The 27287-nt window shown below is 38.9% G+C and overlaps 1 protein-coding gene and 1 long non-coding RNA gene across 2 annotated transcripts in view; one reads left to right on the top strand and one right to left on the bottom strand.

Annotated features, from left to right (window-relative positions):
- Nucleotides 1-1847: 1847 nt before the first annotated feature.
- On the bottom strand, nucleotides 1848-24831 carry Ttc23l (tetratricopeptide repeat domain 23 like). Its single transcript, XM_021261514.2, is given in 7 exon segments — nucleotides 1848-1964; nucleotides 4407-4584; nucleotides 7190-7315; nucleotides 9003-9159; nucleotides 18524-18647; nucleotides 22823-23007; nucleotides 24701-24831. Coding segments are annotated over 7 exon segments (957 nt in total). The 5' UTR covers nucleotides 24771-24831.
- Nucleotides 24831-27287, top strand: part of LOC106009737 (uncharacterized) — a 58680-nt gene continuing 56223 nt past the window's right edge. Inside the window, exon 1 of the long non-coding RNA XR_015442216.1 lies at nucleotides 24831-27287. This is a non-coding gene — a long non-coding RNA (uncharacterized LOC106009737).

The raw sequence follows: 27287 nt of genomic DNA, 5'->3' as shown, positions 1-27287 counted from the left end.
GATATTGACTGAAGTTTGAATACTAAAACAGCCTGACATTCTCAAGCAAAAACAAACAAACAAATAAACATGCAAACAAAAAACCCTTACTTGTTCATGGTATATTATTTTTTCCTAAATATTGCTATATATTTTATTTAGGATTTTTCTACATGCATAAAAATATTGGTCTGTAATGCTTTGTTTGTTTTTTCCTTTCCTTGTAATGTCTTTGCCCAGTTTTGATATAAGGGTAATGCTAGCCTCCTAAAGTTAGTTAGAAAGTGTTCCCTCCTGTTGTATTTTCTGGAGGAGATTATGTAGAATTGGTGTTATTGCTTTCTTAAATACTTATTAGGCAGAATTCCACAGTAATATCTCTGGACCTGGAGATTTCTTGGTAGGTTAACTATAAATCCATTTTCTTTAAAAGGTAAAGATCTATTCAGGTTATCCATTCACATTGGCTGAATTGTTTTTAATTTTATGTACAGAGCTTTGTGACAGACATAGTTTTAGATATTTTTGTAATGTAATCTGTTAATCTTGTCTTTCATGATATAGCTTTGTGTGCTTCAAGTTTTCCTCCAATTTTTAATTTTAATAATTTCATTCCAGTGATACATTCTCTTCTGACTGGTTTGTAAATTCTGATGTACAAAATTTTAATATATCTATAATTTAATGAGTAATATGACTTGAAGATAAATATTTCTTTTAACATTAAAAGTTAGTATGCAAGGAAAAGGTAAGGAATCTTTGGAATCTCCCACAATTATGTGCGATTTTTTTCTCACATGAAAAAGCTAAACATTCTATATATTTACAAATATACTAAATTTCTTATAACAACACTATTTTTTTAAAAAACATCCCTAATATACAAGGAGTACACACACTGTGAGCATATAAAAGGAAATTTTAAAAGGAGAAAATAATTCACTAGAACATGCAATCAGAAAATCTTCAGTGAACATTTCTACTTAAAAAAAATAAATATCCATTAAAATGTCAAAATTTCTTCTAACTGAAAAAAAGTTTAATAGCATGTGGAATACAAGAATGAAAAAATGTGAGACATAAGACATTCTCTATAAATCTTTATCTCCCTCTTTCCTTTTCTGCCCTATAACTGGAAAAAGAACTTCACCAAAATGGATTACTTTTATAAAGAGAAAATAGATATTTAAAAAATGTTCTAATTGGTTTCTTCACAAATCCTATATTCTTCCTGACAGGGTATCAACTCTAGCAGTGTCCATTAATCTTATCAAGCCAGCTCTTTTATATCTCACCAGTTCTTTTATATCTCTCTCAAGCCATTCACTTCAAAAAGATGACCTTGCCAGACAAAGGACTATTGTTGAAGTACAATTTAATCACTTGGCTTTCCTTTAGACTTTCTAGTACCTCACTTTTAGAATATAAGTCAAGAAAATTCTAACAGCTACAAACATTTTTTCTTGTAAACCAGAGGAAGAGTCAAAGGGATTGAGAATGGAGGAAGAGGGAAGGAGGAGCGGATGCTTTCTTTTTGTGTCACTGGATTTCCTCAAAAACCAACATATCAAAAGTCATGTTCATAGCATGTATAATGTATACATTTTATAAATGTGAATTTTGCTGAGCTTATAAGGGAATAAAGGAAACAGAAAATAGATGATTTTATTGGTTCTGATGCTCCAACTAATTTGGGGGATATTACCAGCTCCAGATTAATGTGTAATGAATTTTGTATAAAATCATAAGTAACTTAATTATTCCATAACAGGCATGAATAGCTAATTATAATTTTACTTATAAACAGATCATTCACTAATATGCTTCTCATAAGTCCCTGGAAAATAATAACTCAAAAGAAACCTTTTCTACCTACCCTTGTGCTGGGGCTCTCCAGACATGGCATAAGCTTTGGCTAATAATGCGCCCACCTCTGCAGTTTGGGAGCTGATTTCAGTGAACGAAGAAACACAGATAGAATGAGCCTGGAAAAAAAGAAAATAATGACAAGGCAACTACTCAAATGATAGGATCTCACTGTGGATTTTCTAGTCTCTTTCCACAGAATTGCCAGTTAGCAATAACATATAGTTAATCAGGGAATTAGATGAAAGATGATGTATTAGTTGGTATTTCATTGCTGTGACTAAATACCTGAGGGGGAAAAAGGCAACTTAAAAGGAGGAAAAATTTATTTTGGTTCATGGTTTCAGAGATTTCGGTCCCTGTTTGGCCCACTCCATTGCTTTAGGCCTGTAGCAGGGCAGAAGCATCATGGTGGGAGGGGTGGTAGAAGATAGATGCTCACTTTAATGACAGCCAGGAAAGGGGGGAGGATGGGGGAGAGGGGAAGAGAGAAAATAGGGTCTAGAACAAAATATACCTTTCAAAGGCACTCTCTCAGTGAGCTACTTCTTCCAGCTGGGCCCCACCTCCTAACAGCCCATTCAGCTACAAATTCATCAATGAGTTAATCCATTAATGAGATTAATATCTCCATGAACACTGCTGCACTGGTGATCAAACTTTCAATACCTGAGTTTGGAGGACACTTCATACTTAAAGCATAACAAATGACTTTGAGCCCCAGGGCAGCTACTTTGTAGCATGATTTTTCAGCAAGTACTTTCACCTTATTATGCAGAAGAATTATATGGTTCCTACTAATTAAGAAAGATTAAATGAGTCAGTATATGGTATATGCAAAGCACTAGGCACATTACCCATTCCATGGTAAGTTGTTTTTTTTTTTTTTTTTTTTTTGGTACCAGGGGTTGAACTCAGGACCTCATGCTTGCCAGGCAGGTGCTGTGCCGCTGAGCTAAATCCCCAGCCCAGTAAGCTCTTAATAAATGTTAGCTGATATTATTTTTACTACATTTCACAGCAAAAATAAAATTATAACCTTAGCTCAGCCGCTCATGAGTTTGGTATTAAAGACAGTTATAAAGCATGGATCCTAGAAAACTCAGCCACTTATTGTGATATAAGGTAGGTCACTTAACCTCTTGAGACTGAAAACAGGAATGATGAAAATAGAATGTCACAAAGAGTTGTTGTAAATATTATGAATATATGTAAAGTGTTTAGAATACCACTTGACAAATAGTAAGCACTAAATATAAAATTTTATTATTTTTTGTGCTAAAATGGAAAGAGTAACACTTAGGAAGGAGAAAGAAAAGTAAAAGTATCTAGTCCATATCCCACAGCAAGAAAACCACCCTGCAATATTTCATAGGCCAAACTCTGTGAGGTATTTCAGGGGCTTGAAGGGATATCAGACAACATTTTAGAGGCAAGATATAGAGTGGAGTTGTTGTTAAGTATAGGTTCCAGGATCAAGCTTTTGGAGTTCAAGTCCCTGCTTTGACACCTGTTTGCTGTACAACTTTAGCTGAATTAGCTATAACACTCTGTGCTTCACTTTTCCTTACAATGAAATAAAACTGATTAAAACTGATATCTATTCCACAGGGCTATCATATGAGTTAAATAAATACATCCTCAAGAGCACATAATAAAAACATTCCATAAACTTCAATTCATGATTTTTGTTGTTGAAAAACACTGATATTTATTGTTTTATCCATTTTGTTCTGACCACTGCTTTCAGAAAGAATTGAACTCAAAACTCAGACTGCTTTCTCTGTAAGCCCTAGAGTGCTACCTTCAGAGCAGCATTCCCTAACATTTCTCTATTGCGTGATGTTTACAGTCTTGGATTGTCAGATTGTTTGCAATAAGTTTTCTATGCTACAGGAAGCATTTTTCCCTGTTTGTGGCTGTGGAAGATACCAGAAGCCACAAGCAGAATTCTTATTTAGACAAGAAAAACGGTGAATTTAATTAGTAGTTTGAAGTACATGCTACATAAAGTACATGCCTTAAACTGTTCTTATATGATAGGCTCAACATTCTTTCCTATGTTTTGGTTTTGTTCCCCTGAGGATTGTCAAATTAGTTTCCTCCAAGTGAAATACCCTTTTATTAGTTTAACCTTAGACTTGGAAATACAACCACCTGGATTAGTATAAAGGACAAATGACAGCATTGTACCAAAATACTCTTTTTTGTTTAAATGGCTCTTTGTGTTTGTTGAAGACTTAGGTTCAGGTGCCTCCATGAATTTTTCCTTGGAGTAGACACACTTGGCTTCCTCTTCTCAGCACTGAGAGATGGGAAAAAACCTGGGCAGGGAAGCACTGTCTCCTAATGAAGTCACACGGCAGATATGCTCACCTGAGTCACTGTTCTTTGTCAATGTCACTTAAAGTTGTTGATGGGCACTTATGGAGATCTGGAGGGAAGTTAGGGTTAAAAGGGAACCAATCCCAACCTTGTGTTGTGAAAAGTCCAAACTTCCCTGACCCCGGGAACTGGGGTGAACAAGACCACTCTGCCTGGATTCCAGCCAACTCACCAACCTGCTTCAAGTACTGGATGGCCTGCTTGTGGTTCCTCCTCAGCTGCTCTATCTGGGCAATCTCCTCATACAGACTGATCAGATCTGATGTGCCATCACCCTTGACAGCAATAACACTGCCAATTGCCTTTTCAAAATATGCCAGAGCTAGGTTCAACTTGTGGATAGCCAAGGAGGCTCTACAAGAAAAGAAATGAAGTCACAGCGAGGTCATTTATTTTGCAGACTCATAGGAACTAATCCTAAAATCCAAAGAATTTGGCCTCTGCAGGCCACTCATCTGGCTCAAAATCTAGCCTTACTGTAAATAAACTCCCATGATCCTGCATTTTTACCCACCAGATTCCACTGCCTACTATTCATTTAAACCATTAATATATGATGTGCTATCATCTAAGGTTTAAATAAAAGTAAGTGGTAAAAAGTGGTAGCCAGCAAGTCATAAGATAGAATAATTTACCCAAACACAGACTCTCTAAAATCAAAATAAAATTGTATTACTTCTGTTTCTCTGCCTTTCAGGCTGAAGAAAGTTTTTGTTTTGTTTTGTTTGATTTAGTTTAGCTAAGAAAGGACACAGAAAGCATTGTAACTATCCTCCAAAGGGGGGGTAGCTAAACAAATTACATAATATCATGTTAAAGTACTTCATAGAACTATTTTATTTTTAGATTAACAATATGGAGAGGTATTCAAAATATGCTAAGTGAAAAATGAAGATGTAAGTCTGTACTTAAAATATGATATACTGAGATGGCTAGGCAAAATATTCACAGCATTTATGTCTGGATGGTGGTATTATAATTTACTTTTATTTTTTCTTCATACTTGTCTGAATTTTCAAATTTCCACAACAAAATTGAGAGCATAATTGTTTTAGACAGTATCTTATTGTGATTATCCTTCTAGAAACAGGAACAAACATCAAGAACAAGGGGACTTCAAAGCTTATTCTGAGGGTTGGTAACTTTATCAAACTCCAGAAGCCAACATTTCCTTGCCAATAAAGCACAACTAAGCATATCTAAATTACAGCCTTGTTGTGAAGATTAAATATGTAAAATCACCTAACATATAGTAATTATACTCTCAGGACCACTTCCTTCTTTCCCCTTGCCCCACGTTTGTATTCCCAAGTTGAATTTTTAAAAATTACTTCACTAAGTCATTTTAGCAATAGTCAGAATTTTTTCAAACTGGGAGGTTTATCCTTTCTTTGAAGATGAGGATTAATATTGAAAAGAGCACTATTATGTTATCCCATAATTTTTTGTTAAAAATATTTTTGATCACTCAGAACACTAGTTCCCTTGACCATAAGAACAGAAATATAGAATGATAATGGCTTTCATTAAGAGCTTATAAGGAGGTATTAGCAAGTTGTCTGATAGGAATATTCTTGCCTCAGTTTCCCTATCCTCAAAATTAAAAAAGGAATCTATCCTCACTAGATATTTGGTCAATATCAAACATAACTCAGTGTATTATAAGAGGTAAGCTATGGATTCAGATGCTCCAGTTAAAAGCCAGACTCTTCTATTAGTTCTGTAACTGTGAATTAATTTTCCTGTATCTTAACTTTCTTATCCATAAAATGAAAAATAATAAAAAGTATACTCACAGGCTAAGGAGAGGATTGAATAAAGTAAGTTATGAAAATATCGAGAATGGTATCTAGTAAGTTAATTAGCATCTGATACAACAGTGCATGCACAAATTAAGTACTCAATAAATATCATAGAATGAATGAATGAATGGAATAAGTACTAGGATTCCTTCTGACAAAGGAACAAGGATTTCTTTCACATAAGGCAGAAAAAATTAATCACTGCCCTGTGTGACAGCCTTAGACATTCACCAGACTCTAATTTATGGCCCTATGGACTTAAGTCAATGGTTTGATTTAGCTCTGGGCATTCCAACAACTCCTCATCATTTCCCGCTTGACTTTAGGATTCATGATTGTTTAGAGGAGGCAGAAAAGTGATGCATGCATTTCATTTACACACCATTCAGTCATCTGCTCTAATATGCCAAGTGTTTACAGTTTTGGAAACTGATTGATTTCAAGGATGTGAAGATATTTGAAAAATCTAGGGAACAGTAAACTTTTCATTATGTTTTTCCTCTGATAACCTGATAGGCCCACTCTCATTTCTAAATATTCTGATTCTCAGAGGATCTCTAACTCAACTGCAAAACAGTTAAGTCTTGCTCTGGCTTGAACAAATTCCATGAACTTTGTTTCTACACAGAACAGAACTTTCCTTAAAAACACATGTGCTATTCACAGATTTCATGGCTTCCAATTAATCATCTACATTAAATGTTCCTTCCATATCTCTTACAATGTCACATTGCTAAGATGTCATACTTTTAAAATGGGGAAAAGTAGCAGGCAATTAGGAAAACAACATAATCAGTCCTAGAAGTGTGAGGAGCAGTATAAGAAATGGTTAAAAGTCAATGAGTTCAGATTACAGATCTAACACTTATAAGATAGGTCACCTTAGACGATGTGTTTAACCTCAGACTCAGATTCCTTGTCTTCTCTTTAATGAGATCATAATCATGCCAACTATTTGTTAATGGTGGTTAGGAGGATTAAGGTCAGCAATGCACAGTAAGTTTGGAGCAGAGTATCCATTTGACAAATATAAGTCTCCTTTATTATCACTTTGAGTTTCTTGGCTTTTTGCTCTGAATAGCTTTCTAGAGTACAGAACATCATGTAACTCCAGGTCTCATTTGTAAAGCTTCAGCTTTGCTATGCCCAGATCTTACCTGCCCAATGCAATTGTTAGGTCTTTCTCTGAGACCTGTAATCCACAAACATCTCCCTTGTTCAATTCTTTCAGCCCCTTTATGTTTCTGTCTGCTTTCTTCAGGTTGAAATAGGCCTCTCTGCCAGTGAAACAGTCAAGGTAAATGCCAAGCACAAAAACTAGCTGCCACTGCATAGGGAGAGCAGTTGATACACAAACAAAATGGCCCTTTGGGAAAAGAAAGCTGTACTTGGAAATGGATACTTAACTATGTTCTTTATTCTCCATGTGTGTATGTCAAGAAGAAAGAATTCTCTGGAAAAAGAACAAAGTCTTAGAATTCTTTTAGTGCTTGCCCGAATCCATGTCTGGAGTGGATGGTGAGGGCTTGCAGTAGTGATACTAGATTTCCTTTAGCAGCATCTACTGCATGACAACAGTTACTCATTTTTCCCATGTTGTTTTGTAAGAATGGTAAAAGAGAGGAACTAATTATACTGAAAGGGACTTTCTGGATCATTTTTAAAAATCCAGGAAGAGTAAGTTTTTGGCCAGATGCAAATAGCAGGAAAGAAACCCCCTTAATTCCCAAATACCCTTCTATTTCCCACATTTTTCATAGACCTCCTTTCAAGAGTATGATGGGGAAGGCCACATTACATTTTGGAAATTGAGCAAGACAACCAAAAAAGTAGAGGGGGGGATGTGTAGAGAGAAGGAACTGAACGCACCTGGGCTCAGAGTGCTCCTGACTATATATGAACATGAAATCTCATTAGAATCTTTCAAGTGGTGACAATATCAAAAGGCTATCAAAATCAAAAACTTCTTGAGCGAAGATACTACTATAAGCCTGGGTGGTAGGGTTTCCCAAAGGTCCATGTGGAAAGGGCTTGGCTTCCAGCATGAAGTTACTGGGAGGTGCTGGAACCTTTATAAGGTCATTGGGAACATTCTTTAAAGGAGATACTGGGATCTCATCCCCTTCTTCTCTTTTTCATCCCTGGCAATGAGGTGAGGGGTTTTGCTCTGCTATGTGCTCCATCATGATATACTGCTTTGCCACAGGCCCAAAAGTATAGGGGCCAAGATATTATAGTCTGAAATCTCTAAAACTGTGAGACAAAATACAAGTTATCTCTTTATAAGCTGATTTTCTCAGGTATTTCCCATAGGCATGGAAAGCTGACTAACAGGCATATACTATGGCTCCCCTTTGAGATTATGTAGAACTGCTTCTTTGGTCTATTTCAGTTGGCTTCATGCTTGATTGGCAGTGTTCTCAATATCATTTTTTTTTAAAAAAACCCTAAAATGATCAAGAATTTATTGAATCAGTGGTTTTGGGCTGCACATTACAATCACCTAGGGGGCTACTAAATCAAAATCTCTGGGGTAGGACCCACACAGCAGTGATTCTTCAAGCTCCCTAGGGAACCACAATGTACAGCCTAGTCTGTCACACTTTCCTCTAAATTACCACCGCTCTTCATTCCTATACTATCCCCACCACTATTTGCATAGCTAATATTAACTTTTTCCTTTTTCGCTCTTTTCAGTAAAGAGCAGTTAGACTTGGAAATTTTTCAACTGGCTAGGGGATGTGTCACTAATTAATTCACTCCCAGGGCTCAACTAGGGGCTTACATGAACAGACATAGGAGGAAAACACATACCTTTCTAGGTGGATATAAGTATGCAGAGGTCCTGCAATGTTGGAATACAGCTATGATAACAAGGATCCATGTCCTATTCTCCCATGTGAGATGACCCTTCCGGCATGTGTGGCCTGTAGCCCTGATCACCAGACCCATCTGGGAAGGAAAGCATATTGGTTCTGTAGGAGCCAGGCCACTCCCAGAGTGTAGTAGAGCATGACCAGAGCTTCTGTGATTTCCTTTTTCTCCTTGTTTGAGGTTGTTTTTCCCTTCCAGGTCAAGAGTGTGTTCTTGGCAGATTCAGCATGTTCCTTGGCTTGGGCTGGGAGGCCTGTAGAAGTTATAGAGTGAACAGCAAGAAGAAAGATATTAAAAAGGCATGTTCCAGTCAAAGACATTTCTGGGAGGTATATATAGTATTGGTTCTAAGTTTGGCTGTGAATCAGAATTATCTGTAATGTTTATAAAGAATATAGATTCTTGGGGCCAGGGATTTAGCTTAGTGGTTCTGGCGCCTGCCTCGCAAGCACAAGGTCCTGAGTTCAATGCCTGGAACCAAAAAAAAGAATATAGATTCTTGGGCCCCTCCCTATACCTATGGAGTCAGAGGAATGGAGTCCAGGAATTTCTAATTTTAATCCCACAAGTGGTCCTTATGCAGCCCTCCTGGAAATAGTCTGTGAACCTGTTTTGAAATCAATGATAGAGACAGGAGTGAAACCTGCGTGTCCCCTTTCCAATTCTGTCACTAATGTCATCTGACCCTTTCAACCCACAAAGTTTCTTTATCCTCCAAACAGCAAAGGACAACAATGGTTATATAAGCTGCTCTTTACATATGGAGATGATCCAGGAACAAACTAGGCAATGCCATACAGTACTGTGCTATGAGCTTTCTAGAAAAGGCATTTTATAAATATAAGGGCTTACGAATGAAATTATTTCCATCTGGGATTGTTTTACAATCAAAGATGAAGCTGGTGGTACTAATTGGTCTCTCTCACACACACACATACACACACACACACACACATGTACTCATGCACACAAAGAATCCAATTTCTTAATGCAGTGAGACTCCTCACTACAAAGACAAAGGGAACACTAGACAGAACTGGTAAGGGTTTCTCCTTGTTTTCCAACTAAAGGCTGGTGTTCCTGGGCACTTATACTCTTTATTTATTTAACAGAGGTAAACTTGGGAACATTCAGTGTATAGTACTAGTTCCTCATATTTTGGCCTAACTCATGTCTTTTCCCTTTCCCGATGGAAAAGTGAAACAAGTCCTGAGGAAAAGAGAGAGAAAGGCGAGCAGAAGACACAATATCCTAGTTTTGTTCTTTTATACCAAAACTCATGGCTGACATTCACTTTCCGTCCTCTTTCTGCAGGCATCCAGGGACTGGTAAACACATTCACACCTGCCAAGTAGGCCTACTGCACCTCTAATCCTTACCCCACAGTCCTAACTGTATTCTACACAGTTTGTCTTGGTTTTGGCCTTTAGAGATCGGTTTCACAGCATGGGTGCAAATCCACAGCAACCGGGATATGAAAAGACTTGCCTTAATGCCTGCAGCCCTCATATGTTTTAAATGTGGAACATCTCATTAATATTGCAATTTAATTTACAACAATGAAAGGGAACAAAGCCTTAAGCTGAAGCCAACTAGTTTCTGTAGATCACTCAGCGACATCTTTTCTATAGGTCTTAATTGAAGAGAGAAATTGACTCTATTTAAAAAGGGGGCTGTGTTCTAGGCCACAGCCCAGCAGATAACAGTGCCCCTCAAACTGACCTGTAGATTCTTGAGCCTCATTTCCAGTAGTTACAGTTTACAAACACCATGGTAAAAACCGAGGATTCACATTTATAATGAGCAACAAGGTTTCAGGTGGTAACCAAGAATTCATAATTCTCTTAGGTGATATTAATGAAGGCTGAGAGCCACATCTGAAAAAACATTGAGTAAAATATTTACAGAAGAAGTGGGACTCCTCTTATTTTTGAAGAGTGGATAGGATTTTGAAATGGAGAAGTGGCAGGGTTTCCACTTGGAGTAAATAGCCTAAGGGCATAGGAAACAGACTAAGCAAGTGTGTCAGTGTGTGTGTGTACACATGCATGTGTGCACTTGTGTGCATGAGGCTGGCTTACCGTAGGAGTGTTAGAAAAGGAAGTAAGAAGACTAGTCAGAAGGAGAAGTTTGAATTTAAAGATATAAAAAGATGCACTGGATATGTAAAACCAAGTCTTGGATGCTCTCTATTTGTTATAAGATAACACAATACCCGAAAGACTGGGAAACTGTAAAGAATACTCATTTCTCAAAGTTCTGGAGCTTGGAAAGTTCAAGATCAAGTCACAGTCATCTAATTGGGCTTCCCTGCTGTGTCCTTCGATGGGGAAGGTGGAAGAGAAAGGAGACATTCAAACCATAACAGATGACAAAGTGGGAAGGCTGGATTTGAACTGTAAGGGATTTGGGAGTTTTTCTAGGTCATGAAAAATAAAGCATCAACTAGTAATCTCACAGAAAGCTCATCAGAAGCTAGGATTGCTACTTTACAAATCTAGACAGTAAAGTAGGGAGAGGAGTCTTTCGATCAAATACACTGTTTTCCACGAGCAGGGAAGGGGACAGCACCCAAAATCAGATGATTCCCTGGGTCCTTAGGAGAAGAACAGGGAGAAGAGTATAAGGCTCCATGCACCATTCCAGGCCCACATCTTCCATCCCAGCTACTCAAGAGGCTGTGGCAGGAGAATCACAAGTTCTGGGCCACCCTGGGCAACTTACAGTAACCAGACCATCTCAAAATAATATTTTTTTTCAGTACTGGGGATTAAACCCAGGACTTTTTTTTTTGTACCAGGGATCAAACTCACAACCTTGTGCTTGAGAGGCAGGTGCGGTGCCACTGAATTAAATCCCTGGCCCAAACCCAGGGCTTTTGAACTGAGCTACAACCCCTTTTTACTTTGAGACTGTGTTGAGAAGTCATTAAGTTGCCCAGACTAGGCTCAAACTTTCGATCATTCTGTCTCAGCCTCCCAGAGTGCTGAGATACTGGCATGCGCTATTATGCCCAGCTCAAAATGAAGTATTTTAGAAAGGGATGGGAATGTAGCTTAGTCATAGAACACTCAGCATGTGCAGAGCCCTAGGTTTAATACCTAGTACCACAAGAACAACCTAAAGAAAAGAAAATGCCTCACATCAGCAAGCACAACAGTCCTTCTGGGCTCCTAAAGGAAAAGCAAGAAAACTATATTTGAGAAAGTGGCTCTGAGAAGGTCCTTAAGGCTTTCCAGCCTGTCCCGCTTCCCGGCCAAAGTGCCTGGGGCTGGTGTGAATTCTCTGGGAGGAATACTTTTCCTCTAAGCTCAGCCACTAATTAATTACACAGTTTCTTGTCTCCCATGTCCCACACTGTGGTCCTTCTGATGAAAAAGCTAAACTGGTGACCAATGGGACTTAAGCAAATTGAGCAAAGATCTTGATTTAAACTGTTTACTATACTTTAAAGTAAACCTTAAGGGGAAAAATCTCTTCTTTCACCTTTCTAGAATCCACCTTGGTCTCAAAATTAAGGTGCATACTATCCTGTAAGTATGTAAGATGCGATAAAGCGTTAACAAACATCAAAATGTCTGTGATGTCTTTTTTATCCTATTCTTTTTTCTGCTTTATAGCTATTTGTGATATTTTATAGCATATTAATACTGTGGTACACACTTTGTAATAGATATACAGATATGGAGAGTGTTTTTAGTTAAGAAAGCTCTGAAGAGTTTGGAGACCATTGCGCTAGACAAATGTATTAATGCTAGACAAGTGTATTAATCATTTTGCTTTAGTTTGAGTCAGGATTCTATCTCTGATGTCTGTTCCACAATTTTGATCAGAAAAATTCTGCCCAATCTCTCGAGGTTGCTAGCCTCACCAGAAAACAGTAGCTTTATCACTTATATTTAAGAAGTTACAGCCGGGGATTTAGCTCAGTGGTTCCACCACCTGCCTCACAAGCGCAAGTCCCGAGTTCGATCCCTGGTACCAAAACAAAAACAAAGAACAAACAAAAAAAGCAAAAAAAAAAAAAAAAAAACCAAGAAGTTACTGTGGCACCATGATTAAGAGAGCTAAGTCTAAAGCTAGATTCTCCAGATTACAATCATGGCTTAGCTGCTTACAACTATCTATGTACCCTTAAACAAATTAATTGATCCACTGGTGCCTCAGTTTATCCACCCATAAAAAGGCTGTGAAAATACATTTTATCTTGTAGGATTCTTGCAAGGATTAATTTAATTCATGAAAAACGGTGAAGTAGTATCTGAATAAAGTGAGTTAGAAGAAATACTAGCCATTATTATTATTTTTACCAAAGTCCATTTCTCTTATTGAGTAGTTTATTATCTTTCCTTACTTTTCCTTAGATTTTTTTCACAGTACTGCTTGCAGAATTTCTATAAAAAGGCAGCGTTCTCAGACCTAAACTTACTTCAGGCTTTCTACAGACCAGATTATCTGGTTTTTGTCAGTCTCTATTGTTGCTGTACCAAGGTTTGGTTTTTTTTGCCCGAAGTACCCAGAAAAGACAGAGTTATGACTTAGATGTCTTTTTCCGGATTTTGTAATACTTTCAACAGATCACTGAATACCTGGAAAGTTCCCAGTAATAACAGGCTAATTTATTGCTTCACTAATAAGCAAAATACCAAGAAACTACATGTCCATATTACTCTATTCTCCTTTCTAAACAATTTAAAACAGCATACCACTAGGTGCCAAACTGCCCTGATGGTCTCTGTCCACTCTTTCCTCAGCTACTGTATTATTAGCTCCTGTAGGATTATCTCCCAGGTAGTCAGCAACAGAGTTCCACTTCTAGGATCTCTAACGCTCTCCCCAAGCAACAGCCTTTTGCATATTTTGCTTTGCAAACGTCTCACATTCTCTTAAGAACCCCATGCCATCAATCACCCATTTTTAAACTTTCAAACTCTAACTAGCTCCTTCCTTTGCAAAAAAATCTTACTGTATCTCCTACTCTTATAAAATTATCTCCACTTGATGTTATTGTTTAGATCTAGAATGGCCTCCAAAAGTCTCATGTATTCAGAGATGGGACTTCTGTAAGGCGACTGCATCATGGGGTACTACATACATTCATCAGTGAACTGACCCATTGATGAGTTCAAAGCTAAACGTGCTGTGTGTGCGGCCTGGCTGGAAGAGGTGTGTCATGGGGGCTCGCCTCCAGGTAGTACACAGTGTCTCCTCCCCTGCCTCCTCTCTTTTTTCTGCCTCTTGGTGCCAAGAGGTATTCAGCTTTTCTCTGTCATGTCCTTCCACAATGATGTTCTTGCCTTGGAGTTTGCCAACCATGTACTGAATTCTCTGAAACGTAAGCTAAATTAAACCTCCTCCTTTTAAGTTGTGGGTGTCCAATATTGCACCCAATAATGTGAAAGCTGACTAATATACTTGACTTTTCTGATTTGGCTTCTACTCCCACCACACAGGGGGAAACAGTTCTCTTGAGGACCTTCAAATACTTCCTAACAGATAAATCTAATCACAGTTTTCCTCAGTCTCCCCTTTGCTGCAGCATCAGATATTTTACTTGTTTGATCTTGAGTTATTAAACCACTTGGTACTGCTTTATAGTGCTTCTCTAAATGATTTCTTTTTTTGCTTTACCAGGGTCTTTTGTTCCTTTTCATTAATTTTCATTTCATTTTCAAGTCTGAAGTTTCTTTTTCTTTGCTTTGCTTTTCAGAAATTTCACTAACTCCTGTAATGCCAACCTTGGCCTCCATACTTATAATTTCAGTTTCCCCTCTCTAGTTTTGATTTCAGTCCTTTATGCTTATGATTGGTCCTTTTTTCCTCTCAAGTTTTGGTCCCAAATTTCTAGCACCAAGTAAAAAGGTACTAGAGGGTTTCTATTGCAATGCAAAATCAATATATCAAAAACTGGATTCAATATTCTCCTCCCTGTGTACTTCCTTTCATGACCTACTTATCTTCGAAAATGGCATCTTGAGGGACCTAAAACTTCTAGGTCATCTTTGGACATCACTTTTCTATAACCTCAAGTTGAAGACATGTCTTACCAATTCTTCCTTCATGATATATTCCTTTTAATGATCATTTTTGAATAGGTAATCTATTTCTATGGTTAAAAGGTTAAATTATACGAAATGGTAAACATTGAGAGGTGTTGATGGGGAAAAGTTTTAGACTGCTTAGTAGAGTAACTATTAAAGTAGTTGTAGAAGCAAAATAGGTAGTGTACCCCTTTAAAAATGCGCCTTAGCCAGTTGCTTTTGTTGTTTAAGGTGAAGGTTATATAGCTCCTTTGATCTGTAGCTCTACTATAGATAACATCCTAGCTCTGAAGAACAAAGTGGGAATCCTTGAACAAACTTCTGATATATGTGCCTTAACTGTCATGTGTTTAGGACTGTAATCAGTAACAGAAACCACCTGTGTCTAACCATTAAACAGGAATATGAACTTTATTTACTTAACAAAGACCACTAGGGATGAGATAATGACTAACAAAAGTATTAAAAGGTGACTAACAAAGAAAGTGGGGCACGGGCACTGACCAGACCAGTTTCTGGCGGTCCTGCCTGCTTGCAAGTAAAGCCTTTGTTATTTTACCCAAATTCTGTGTCTCCGAGTATTTCTTTCCTCAATTTTCCGGAACAGTGTCACTTCTAATCTTGCTACCTTTTACCATAAGCACCCTCCACATAGCATTCTAATTTTATTTCATTCTTGTATATTTCTCACTGAATCATAAATTCTTAGTTTTTCTTGCCCTCTTTCTTTCACAAGAGCCATATTATAACACTGCCACACAATATATTCCCTTTTCCATACAGATGCATCCTGGAGACCACTCCCTAGTAGAATACAGAGTAGCCATATATTATAAACATGTATTTAGGTTCCCAGAGTGGGATTTCTAGTTAAATAATAAATACATCTGTCCTTCATAGACTCTTGAATTCTTACCTTCTCATTAATTCTCTGTCATTAGCCTAGTTGTCTTTTTTGTTTGTTTGTTTTTGAGACAGGGTCTGGCTATGTAGTTCAGGCTGGTGTTGAACTCACTATGTAGCCTAGGCTGGCCTCGAACTTGCGGCAACCCTCCTGCCTCAGCCTTCTGAGCACTGAGATTACAGGCATGTACCACCATGCTTGGCCAGCCTAGTTTTAGACCTACAAGACTGAGATAGTTTTCACTGTATCATTTCTAGATTAACCTTGCCAAAAATATACTTTGATATTTGTATCATCCTGCTAGAAAATCTCCAATAGTCCTCCCCTGTCTACCAAATAAATAACAAATTCCTTAGCTTGTATTTAAAATTCTACCATGATTTCTCCAGTGCAACCTCCTTTCCAGGTTCATCTTACCAGTCCAAATCTTAGCCAGACAGGGCTTCTTACTGCTTCTGAACAGACATCATACAAGTCTTCCAAATTTTTCTGCCTTTGTCCCCTATCCTTCTTTTCCACCAGAAATAACCCCCACTTTCCTTCCATCACTCAAACACTATTCATTTGTTGTAGTCCTTAGCATCTTAGCCAGGAATTATTTCATCCAATCTTTCCAAAGCCCTTTATTTAAATAAATTACATGACATTTACTTTATAATGCCTTCTGTGTTGTATTTGGTTCCCTAGGTGGCTCACTTTTGTAAGTTCTTTGAGGATTTCTCTACATTATATTTCCCAAAGTGCTCTGCATGATATTTCACATATACAAGTTTCTCACTAAATACTCACTGAAAGACTATTTATTGAGAAAAATCAGACTTTGGGTTTGACCCCCATCTCCAAAAGAGGGACATGAGGAAAGCAGATCCGCTAGCTATAAAACGTACAGCAAGGCACGAACACACACAGGTCCTGCCTACATGGGAGGCTAGCTCATATATTCTGTCCATTTTAAAGCAGCTACAGGATTAATAACAACAAAACTAAGTGAAGCTCAGCAAGTATTTCATCCCTCTTAAAGGTTTGCAATTTTTCAAAGATTTAGTTCTTTTTTTCCTTGGGGTAGACACTAAAACAGTATAAAGGAAGAAACCAGGCAAGAACCACAACTGAAATAAGAGCCATTGGGCTATTCTCAAGGAAAGGTCACAATCATTATCCATTCTCAAGGTGTCATCTAGGCACAGGAATATCATGAAAGTACTTCATCTACCACAGTGTTTCTCCCATCTAGGAAAAACAAACAAGAAACCCTCCTTTACGGGAAAACTTCTTCCTTCTCCAACTTCATAACCCAAATGTAGATCTTCATTCATGTAGCAGGGGAAAAATGATGTTATCACCATTGTTTGTGATATGAGCTGCTTATCTATTTTGACTCAGCTTGGAATCCAACTGTAAAAGTCTGCTTTCTCTGCCATTAGGTGAGGAATTCCTCTTCCCCTTAGCCATGACAGACTTCTCTCAGAACATAACATATATCCTAAAAATGACTTCACTGTGACCTTACTACTCATAGCACCACTGTCCCTAGTGTCAACCATGTATGATCTTTTCACATCAACAGCCAAGGAACCTAAAGTTACATTAAAAACAAATGAGTGTAAAAGTGTCTAAGAAGAAAAACACGTGCTGAGATTAATAACTTGGACCTGAGTTCAATTTCAACCTTATCAAAAGTTCTAATGTCTGATATCTAGGCTCATTATGGCCTAGGGGTATTGGTTTCTTTCTCTCATATTCCTCAAATTTCTTAGGCCCTTGAACCACCTCAGACTGACACACAAGAGATACTTGAAAAAGTCCTATGCTAGCAGTTCATTTCTATCATAATAATACTGTTGATCCATATTTGTGCGAGGGACTCTTCCAGAATAAACAAGACCTAGTTCCTACTCACATGGGGCTTCTATTTGAGAGGCAGAGACATTTTAACAAAGAGCATATGAATATGAGTATAATACATTGAGTTCCATTGTAGAAGGGAATACAATTCATGTGGGTAGGTATGCTTGGTTAAAAAGCAGAGGACCTTGAGCTGGCCGTGATCCTTGTTGTAGAAATTTATGCCTTAATCAGTCAACAAATATTTATTGAGCTTCTACTGTAAAGTCCCTGCCTTCATAGAGCTTTCCATTAGGTTCTGCTTTCAGAAAATGGATTCTATCTTGTACTCTTACACCAGACACCTTCCAGAAAAACTACTTCTCTAAGATAAAGGCCCTGCCTTTTCCTTCCAGGAACTTGAATTTAATCTTTGGAGTTCAAGTCCTACTACTGGGTCTGCTTCCATGATGTTCCATGTTACACATCTGCCTGCCCCTCCCCTATTGATCTGTGGCTGGAACTCTAGACACTGTCCTTTGTCCACTATGTTTTAGTGTCTCATCTATAAATGAAGGATAATAATAGTAACTCTCTCCAAGGAATATTATGAGGAATAAATAAAATCACCTTGCCAAATACTCAATAACTATCATGATCACCATTATTACCTTTACTGTTAAGATACACTGTCTGGCTTATCTACAGATTCTACTTTCTCTTCATGAGGTATGAGCTGGGGCTGGGAAAGTGCTTTCCGATCATCCCCACCAACAAAGAGGTTATGCATAGGCTCATTTCAGTCTCACAGCCTGGCCCATCCAGACCCATCTGGGGACGTCAAGTACCTCTCAGTGTCAGGGAGCCATAAGCCAGGTTAGTCAAAGCTTGTGCATATTTCTAGTGTTCTTCTCCAAAAATACTCTGAGAGAGGATAACACATCGTATCAGCTCCCTGTTTGCTTGGGTATTCTGTAGAGGGCAAAAAGGAAAGGAGGAAAACTCTGGCCCATCACAGGAAGGTAGGACTAAATTTCCTTCATCTTTCTTTTCTTCTTTATTTCTTCCCACCCCACATCCAAACTCTATCAAGTCCAGTTGACTATACCTTACTCTTGTATCCTAAAAACAAGTTCTTCTATTCATTTCCTCCTGAGTACTTAGCTTCACCTATTCTCATCTTTTTTTTTCCCCCATTAAGTTTATTGGCACATTTTAGGTATAAAATACAGTTACATTCATCATTGGGATCTTGTACCATTACATGGGTATCTTGGTTCTTATTTTTTCCCCTTCCCCCGCCCTCCCTTCACCCCCTCCACCCTTTGCTATTTGCAAAGACTTTGCTTCCATTCTTTTCCTTTTCTCATTTTTTCTTTTCCCTTTTTTCCTTTCCCCTGCCCTTCCCACTTCCCCTGCTCCTTTAGGTCTTTTCTTCCTATTACACAATATCAATTACACATTTTTAAAATTATAATATCAAGATCTAGGAGACATTACCACAGATTTTACAGAATTTAAAAGGATATGGAAAGCATATTTCAAAGATCTGTTTTGAAATAAATTTGACAACTTCTAAGAAGTACCTTGGAAGACAAATTAATGAAACTAACTCTGGAGGAAATATAAAATTTAAATAGCACCTATTAAAGAAAGTATATTCCTAGCTTGAAAACCTACCTATATGACAACAGGCTCATACATATTTTAACTGATAAATTCTATCAAACATTTAAAGCAGAAGAAAGAAGGAACACTTCTCCCCTCATTTTAGGAAATCAATATTGTGCTAATCCTAAAACTGGATAAAGATAATAGAAGAAAAAGTATGAACATAGATAGAAATTTGTATAACAAAACAAACTATTAGAAGTCAGATCTGGCAGGATGTAGAAAGTGGTTTTGTTATAGGGATGGCAGTGTTGGTTCAGCATTGGAAGATCCACTCATCCACTCCCAAAAGTCATCATTTTAACAGAGGAAAGGAAAAAGCCATATGATCCTGTCACTAGTTGGAGAAAAAGTATTGGACCAAATTCTACAGCTGTTCATGGTAAAAGCTATCAGGAGACTAGAAGTAGAACAGAACCTTCTCAACAGATTAAAGACATGTACTCCATACTTCCAGCGAGAACGCCTTATATGAATGGAGAAGATACAATGCTTTCTCCTTAAGGTGGGGAACAAGGGCAGATATGCTTACTCGTTATCTGTCCATTAAACTTTGAAACCTAGGCCCCACCAAAATAGTCTGGCAATAAAATGACACAATTAGGATAGGACTGGCAAGGTAGAAGCAAAATCTTTATATGTAGATGAAATGATCATCTACAGAGAAAATACTAAGAAATCTCTAGGAGCCCCTAGAACTTGTATTTGAATTTAGCAGGATTAGAAAACACAAGGTATATATAAAAATTCAGGTCTATGTATACTTGCTATAAATGAAGAATTGGATATTGAAATTTAAAAGTTATGTAGGAGTACAAAGGACCTAGAAAAGTTAAAAACAAAACAAAACAAAAACAGTGTTGGAAGATGTTTAGTACCTAATTTTAAGACTTCTTCTAAAGCTACAGTAATCAAGGCAGTTTTGGTGTAAGAAAAGACATACAGATCATTTGAATAAAACAGAGAATCTAGAAATAGAACCACACATATATGGTCCACTGAGTTTTGAAAGATTATTTAACATTAGCATTTTATAGAATATAAACTGAATTCAAGAGCCGAGGAAGAGATGGTGTTTTCAGCAAAGGGCAGTAGAACACCTGGTATCCGTATATAAAAAGTTAACCTCAACCCTTTATTTCCATACATAAAAATAACTTGAAGGGATCTATGAACCTAAATATGAAAGCCTAAAAGTATAAAACTTTAAGAAGAAATTATAAGGGAAAATGTTTATGAATTTGGGTAGGCAAGAACTTCCTAGGATACAAAAAACGATGTATAAAAGAAAAATTGATGAGATTCCATCAAAATTTAGAACTTTAAATGACATCATTAAAATGAAAAGTAGTCCTTAAACAGACCATATTTACAATGCATATAACCTATGACCAGAATATATAAAGAACTCTTACAGCTCATTAATAGACAACTCAATTAAAAAGTAGACATAAGAAGATGATAAATAGCCAGTACAGCACAAGGAAAGGTGTGCAACTCTAGAATCAGAAAAATACTAATCAGTACAATAACAAGATTGAATTATACACTCATTAAGGAGATGAAGTTAAAAGTTTTAAAAGCCTTGTCATGACTTTTTCTTTTTGTTGGGTTCTCCCCCTTTGCGTTTAATTTGTCACGCCCAATGGATTCATTCTGCTGGGTTTCCTGGGGTTGTGATCCTCACTGTCTTTTCCTAGGGTATTGTCTAAAAGTTTTTGGAGTGCCGGTTTGATATTCACGAAGTTCCTGAGGTGCTCTTTATCATGAAAGTATCTTATTTCTCCAACAATTTTGAAAGATAGTTTTGCAGGGTACATCAATTTGGGTTGGAGGCTGTTTTCCTTTAAGGATTGAAATACATCACTCCAAGCTCTTCTTGCCTTGAGGGTTTGCACTGAGAAGTCTGCTGTGATTCTGATGGATTTTCCTTTGTATGTGATTTGTTTCTTTTCTCTCACTGCTTGTAGAATTTTGTTCTTCTGCTGGATTTCTGGAATCCTAACTATTATAGGCCTATGTGTAGATGTTTTTTGATCAAGGCTAGCTGGAGTACTATATGCCTCACTTACATGTATGTCAAGTTCTTTCCCCCTCCTTGGGAAGTTTTCTGCCATCACTTCTGTGAAGAGTTTTTTTATGTCATCTGCACTCTCTCCTCTTTCTTCATTGACTCCAGTCTTATGTTATTCTTCTTTGCATCATCTAGCAGCTGCTGGATTGATTTCTCATGTTCCTTTGCAATTTTAAAGCAATTTTTCTTTTCCTGGTCACTAATTGCAATCTTTTCTTCTATATCTGAAATTCTATCCTCACATTGGTTCATTCTGCTGTGCAGACTTTTGATGGAGTTTTTAATCTCCTCGAAATCTGTTTGCATCTGTTTTATGGATTCCATTTGTTTCCTACGTTGGGATTCCATCATGTTCCTCAGATCCTCTATTTTTTTATCTGTGTCCTCTCTAGATTTATTAATCATGTCTTGCACCATGAGCAAAATCTTTGCTGTTATCTGAGAAATTATTTCTGATTTCATTTTTCCCAGATCTTCTTTTGTTGCCAGTTCAGAGTCCAGGTGGTTGAGTATCAGATTGTTCCATCTCGTTTCCCTTTGGGGTTGCTGTAGGTGATCTGGAAGTCTGTTTTTGAGACTTGTTTACACGTCTTCTCATTTCCACGGGGTGCGGGGTGCTTCTGGCACCCCCTCGGCTCATTTTCTCTGCCCTAGGAGCTTGGGATGGCGGCAGGGGAGCTTCCTTCTGGGTGCTGGGACCAGCTCACCTTCTCTGTCCTAGGAGCTTGGGATGGTGGCCGGGGAGCTTCCTTCCAGGTTCTGGGTCCAGCTCACCTTCTCTGCCCTAGGAGCTTGGGATGGCAGTGGGGGAGCTTCCCTCTGGGTTCTGGGACCAGCTCACCTTCTCTGCCCTAGGAGCTTGGGATGGCAGTGGAGGAGCTTCCTTCTGGGTTCTGGGACCAGCTCACCTTCTCTGCCCTAGGAGCTTGGGATGGTGGCGGGGGAGCTTCCTTCCGGGTGCTGGGACCAGTTCACCTTCTCTGCCCTAGGAGCTTGGGATGGCGGTGGAGGAGCTTCCTTCTGAGTGCTGGGACCGGCTCAGCTTCTCTGCCCTAGGAGCTTGGGATGGCGGCGGGGGAGCCTCTGCGCAGTCTCGGCACGGTCTGGGATGGAAGCGGGAGCGCCCTATCCTCATCTTTTACCTGACTGGCCATTTCAAATGGCAATAGGACCAAGCAAATATCAAATTTTAGTGTAACACTAGAAGCACAAACCCTCCAAGGACAAATGGATAGTGAACCCTATATGGAAACAGAAGGTGGCTGGCTTCTTGTTTTCTTTCACTTAACCAACAAATATAGCATTTTCTTCTACATGCTTCACTCTGAAGTGAAGGTAGAACTTCTCTAATCATGGGCATATTTTTAAATGGTACAAAAACCTAGTAAATTTTTTTGTTTGCCATTTTTTTCTTAATCAGTTGAGCTACTTTCTTCTGTGACTGAGCTAATTTCTCTTCAGGAAAAGACATACAGACAATAGCCATCTTCTCTTTCTGAACTGTAATGTCTTCTTCACTCTCTCCAGGCCCACAAGTGGGATATAGTTCACCTGTTTGCTGGTATTCTGGAGTCCTGGTTTGCTGTGGACATCAGAGGCACATGGAGTCAGGATGTCCAAACAAGATAAAATTGAAGGCTATAGCTCTCTCCACTGTGGATTAGGGACATATTTTCTAAATTAAACTTGAAATAATAAAGATAAATGTACTGAGTGTTTATTATTTTTTATTTTAAGGAGGAAATTTAGAAAAGTATAACACGAAAACAAATGTTGACTGTGATATTTTATGCCAAGTTTTAAAAAGGACATGCTAACATCCATCCAGAGGCCCACGGCAAATAACTAATCCAGACACAAAGGCATTTCAGGTCATATGGGCAGGAGAGCAACATTTCTTCTACTGTGAACTCTATTTTTCATTTTTTCTAGTCATGGGGATTGACCCCAGAGACCTGTACATCCTAAGCAAGTGCCCTATATTCTGAGCTACATCCTCACGCCAACTCCACATTTTATATATAACATGTAAGCTCATGATATTTTGTAAGGTGAGGTACAATTATGCTATCCAATAATCAGTAGCCACTTGTGACTATTAAGCACAAAACAATGTGGTGAGTCAGACTGAGATTTGTTGTTAAGTGTAAAATGTGGAATTTTGAAGACTTACCATGAAGAAAACAATATAAAATATTTCATTAATCATTTTATATAATAATATTCTGGACATATAAGGTAAACACACCATTAAAATTATTCACCTGTTTCATTTTACTTTTTAATATGGGGCTCATATATGTGGCCCACATTATATATTTCTATCTGATGAGAAAGAGAGTAATGTTTCTCATCTAAGAATGACTTTACTCCCTGGGGCCATCTGACGATGTCTGGAGACATTTTTGGTTGTCATGACTGGGGCAGTGATATTAGCATTTAGTGGGTAGACACCAGGGATGCTGCTAAATGTCCTACAATGCTTCGAATGGGCCTCCAAAAGTTATTCCACCCAATATGTCAAGAGTACAGAAGCTGAGAAACTCTGGTATAGAGGAATGGTTAAAGAAAGAACAGACTCCAGAGTTAGACTAGTTTTCAATACTACCAACTAGCTATATGACTTTGGGCAAACTGCCTAATCTTGCCCTTATTTACATTCCTCATCTATAAAATGTTTAACATCAGTAGCTTCTTCACAGGATTGCTAGGGGACAGGCACATAATATGTGCTCAAATAAGTATCAGGCATTATGATGTGAAAATTTTTATTTACTCAATTTCTCTTTATTTCACAAAACTACTCAGTTTTGTTATTCTTTTCTCTATGACATTACTAGTCTTGTTTGCTATAAATAATCTGTCTTTATTTTTTGTGGTATTGGGGATTGAACTCATGATCTTTGCATGAGCTACATCCCTTATCTTTTTTTTTGGAGACAGAGTCTTGCTAAATTGCCCATGCTGGGCTAGGACATTCAATCTTCCTGCCTCAGCTTCCCAGAGTGATGGCATTATAGGGATATGTCATCACACCTAGTTTCTTGTCTTTATTTTTTAAAATTTAAATTTTTTCTTAGAGAAAAACCAATTATCTTCCATCGTGTGTAAGTTATAGATTCAAGTGAATGTAACACTATAACTATTATTAAATCATACTGCAGAAGTGGAACTTTTTTCTGTGTAATGTGCATGCTAAGCTTCTCACCCAGGCTCGCCTTAAGTGAGAGGACCCAGTGTTCCGGGACACGGAATAGTATGTCAAGGTTCTCAAGTACTTACAGGTTGAAGCAGAAGTCCCAGTCGTTGTCACTGATAACTGCTGGGATGCGGATAGGGTTGGCTTGCATCTTTTTCCTACTAAGAATTACATAGGAGGTCAGCTTTGGGAGAAAAGTCTTAGGTTGGAGTTTGATCTATGTTCCCTCTATTGAATGCCAGTAACATTAAACTGAAACTACCAAATACAATCCACAAATAGACTATGCAAATTCATATACGGAGACCCTAAAGCAGAAATTAAAGGCATTTGACAAACGAAAGGAGTTAAATTTTCTCCCCTTATTTCAACTCCAATTTACTTCTCCTAAATGTCTGGACTTTGTTGTTGTTGTTTTTCTCGGTACCGGGGATCAAACTCAGGACCTTGCACTTGCCAGGCAGGGACAGCACCACTGAGCTAAATCCCTGGACTTGTTTTTAACCTTTTAAAAGCTGTGCCTTTACATCTGGATCAGCCAAACTATGTTCACCTACTCACAACTCAAACATGTTTGGGAGACCTGAGGGAAAGAAGATCCAAATAGAGCAACCATCTCTCGGTTCTAAATGAAGGACAGCCAGTGTGTGTACTGGTTAACTCTCCACCTTCTCCTTGGGGTCATTTCACTATTTAATAGAAAGTTCTCCTGAAGAAGCTAAGACTCCTGTGTTTATTCTCGTTGCCTCTAGGCTTAAACACATGATGGAAAATGTTTCGTGAAATTCGTTTCTCAAGGCCGTCTCTAAGGCTTACATCGAACCCAAATCGACTGCAAGTGACTTACTGAACATTAACACCCACCAAGGCGTTCCTCATTTCATCCTACAGAATGTCACTCATTCCCATGGGGTCCCTGAGCAGCTTTGACCCTGAACACCACTATCGGAAAATCAGAAAGGAAGATTCATTACATTTTAATCCCTACTTTCAAAACTACGGCCAGGGCAACAGGTTCTGTTTGATCTCTCAAACTCCTGCACCCTGTCCTTAGGAGGGTCCATATGGCTCTGAATTAGGCCACTAGACTTTGGCGCCTCAAATACCAAGCGCTTCCTCCTTTTGTAAAGCTGCTTCGGGTAACCTCATAAACCCAGACGTCACATGTGAGCTCTGCTCAGCGATTCCCGAGTCCGAGGCCCCGGCAGGCCGGCAAGAGAGTGTGGGGCGGCGCCGCGCACCTGGCGGTCTGCTGCGAAGCCGTGCACGCCCCGGAACTGGGCTTCGAGGCTCCACTGCCCAGCTGGTCCGCCACCGCGGGCGACGTAGCGTCCCGGCGGCGTCCACCGACCTCATTCCCGGTGCCACAGCGGAAATAGGTAAGAGGTCTGCTTTTGGCGCCTGTGGCCCGGAATACTATGGAGTTGCCACGGGAACCGAATGCCGGAGGGCGGGAGTGCAGGCGCCTGTCGCCATAGCGACGCGGGGCACTTCCGGCCCCTGGAAGCTGGCTGCGGCCTAGGCGGTCTGCACCTCCCACCGCCTCCCGAGCTCTCCGGTCCGCTCCGGCGTGATGTCCGCCACCTCAGCCTCATCCCCCGAACCTGCCTCTGCTCCGAATTGTCTAGTTGTGTCTGTAGCGTAGGGACGTTCTTCACGGAGATGATGCAGGAAGCGAGGACAAGACCCATCAAAAGATGGGAAGAAAGGCCGAGTTCCGGGGCCCTACCTGTTTAAAACTGTAAAGCTTGCCAGCGGTATTCAGCGACAAGCAGGGGCCAGCTAGCCCTGCGCTCCCCTTGGTGCACCTCGGAAACCTGTGGTGCTCTGTCCGAACCCCAGAGGAACAGGCTCCGATATAATAACTATTGACAGTGCCGGCACCGTCTGGGTTGCCTGTCCTGGTAAGACGAGTTAGGCTTGTTTAGGAAAGCAGAGTCCAGGAAGTGAGTAAAGTACAGAATGGGCCCCTGAAGTTACCAGGGGGTGGGTACGTTTGGCAAACGCCAGAAAGACCTAAATTATGCAGCCATGTTTTTTCGTTTTGTTTTGTTACGGGGGATTGAACTCGGGACCTTGCGCTTGCGAGGCAGACACGCCATGTATTTTTATATCACACCCTTCGTGACCTAAAACACACAGTAGTAATGCACACAACCGCAGGGTAAACTGTGACCAACAACACTGGCGGTTGTGCACCCTTGTATTTAAGGGTCTTATACCATGAACCCTACAACTGATTGGGCCCGTGATAAGTCAAGTTGGAGCGGATATGTCTCTTTCAAAATAGAGCACGCTAAGTAGAAAGAGAAAGAAAATGTTTACTGAGATCTTGAAAGATGGAATTTACATTCAGTATTTGTTCTTTCCAACTATGTAAAAGTTTATTTGCCATTGATCCAAGGCTGCCAAAAAAGCTTTTCTAGGTCAGAAGTATTTAAATGAGTTTACTTAAAAATATCTCTTAACTAAACCCGGATGGTCTGTTAACTCAAGGTTTAAATCTGTACCCTCAAGCTCCACAGCCAAAAATTTGTAAATATTCCACTGTCAGTTCTTTAAAAGAGAATCTTTAGTATGGAACAATGATAAAACCAATGAACTCATTTCCAAGATGATAAGGTGGCTTGGGACAAATCACATGGATCTCAGTTTTCTTGAGTATATG

Source organism: Heterocephalus glaber, unplaced genomic scaffold (assembly GCF_053883595.1).
Source record: "Heterocephalus glaber isolate CG9 unplaced genomic scaffold, H.glaber_assembly_v1.0 deba00001538, whole genome shotgun sequence".
NCBI lineage: Eukaryota > Metazoa > Chordata > Mammalia > Rodentia > Bathyergidae > Heterocephalus > Heterocephalus glaber.
Note: the sequence above shows the minus strand (reverse complement) of the source record. Positions and strands in the feature narration are given on the sequence as shown.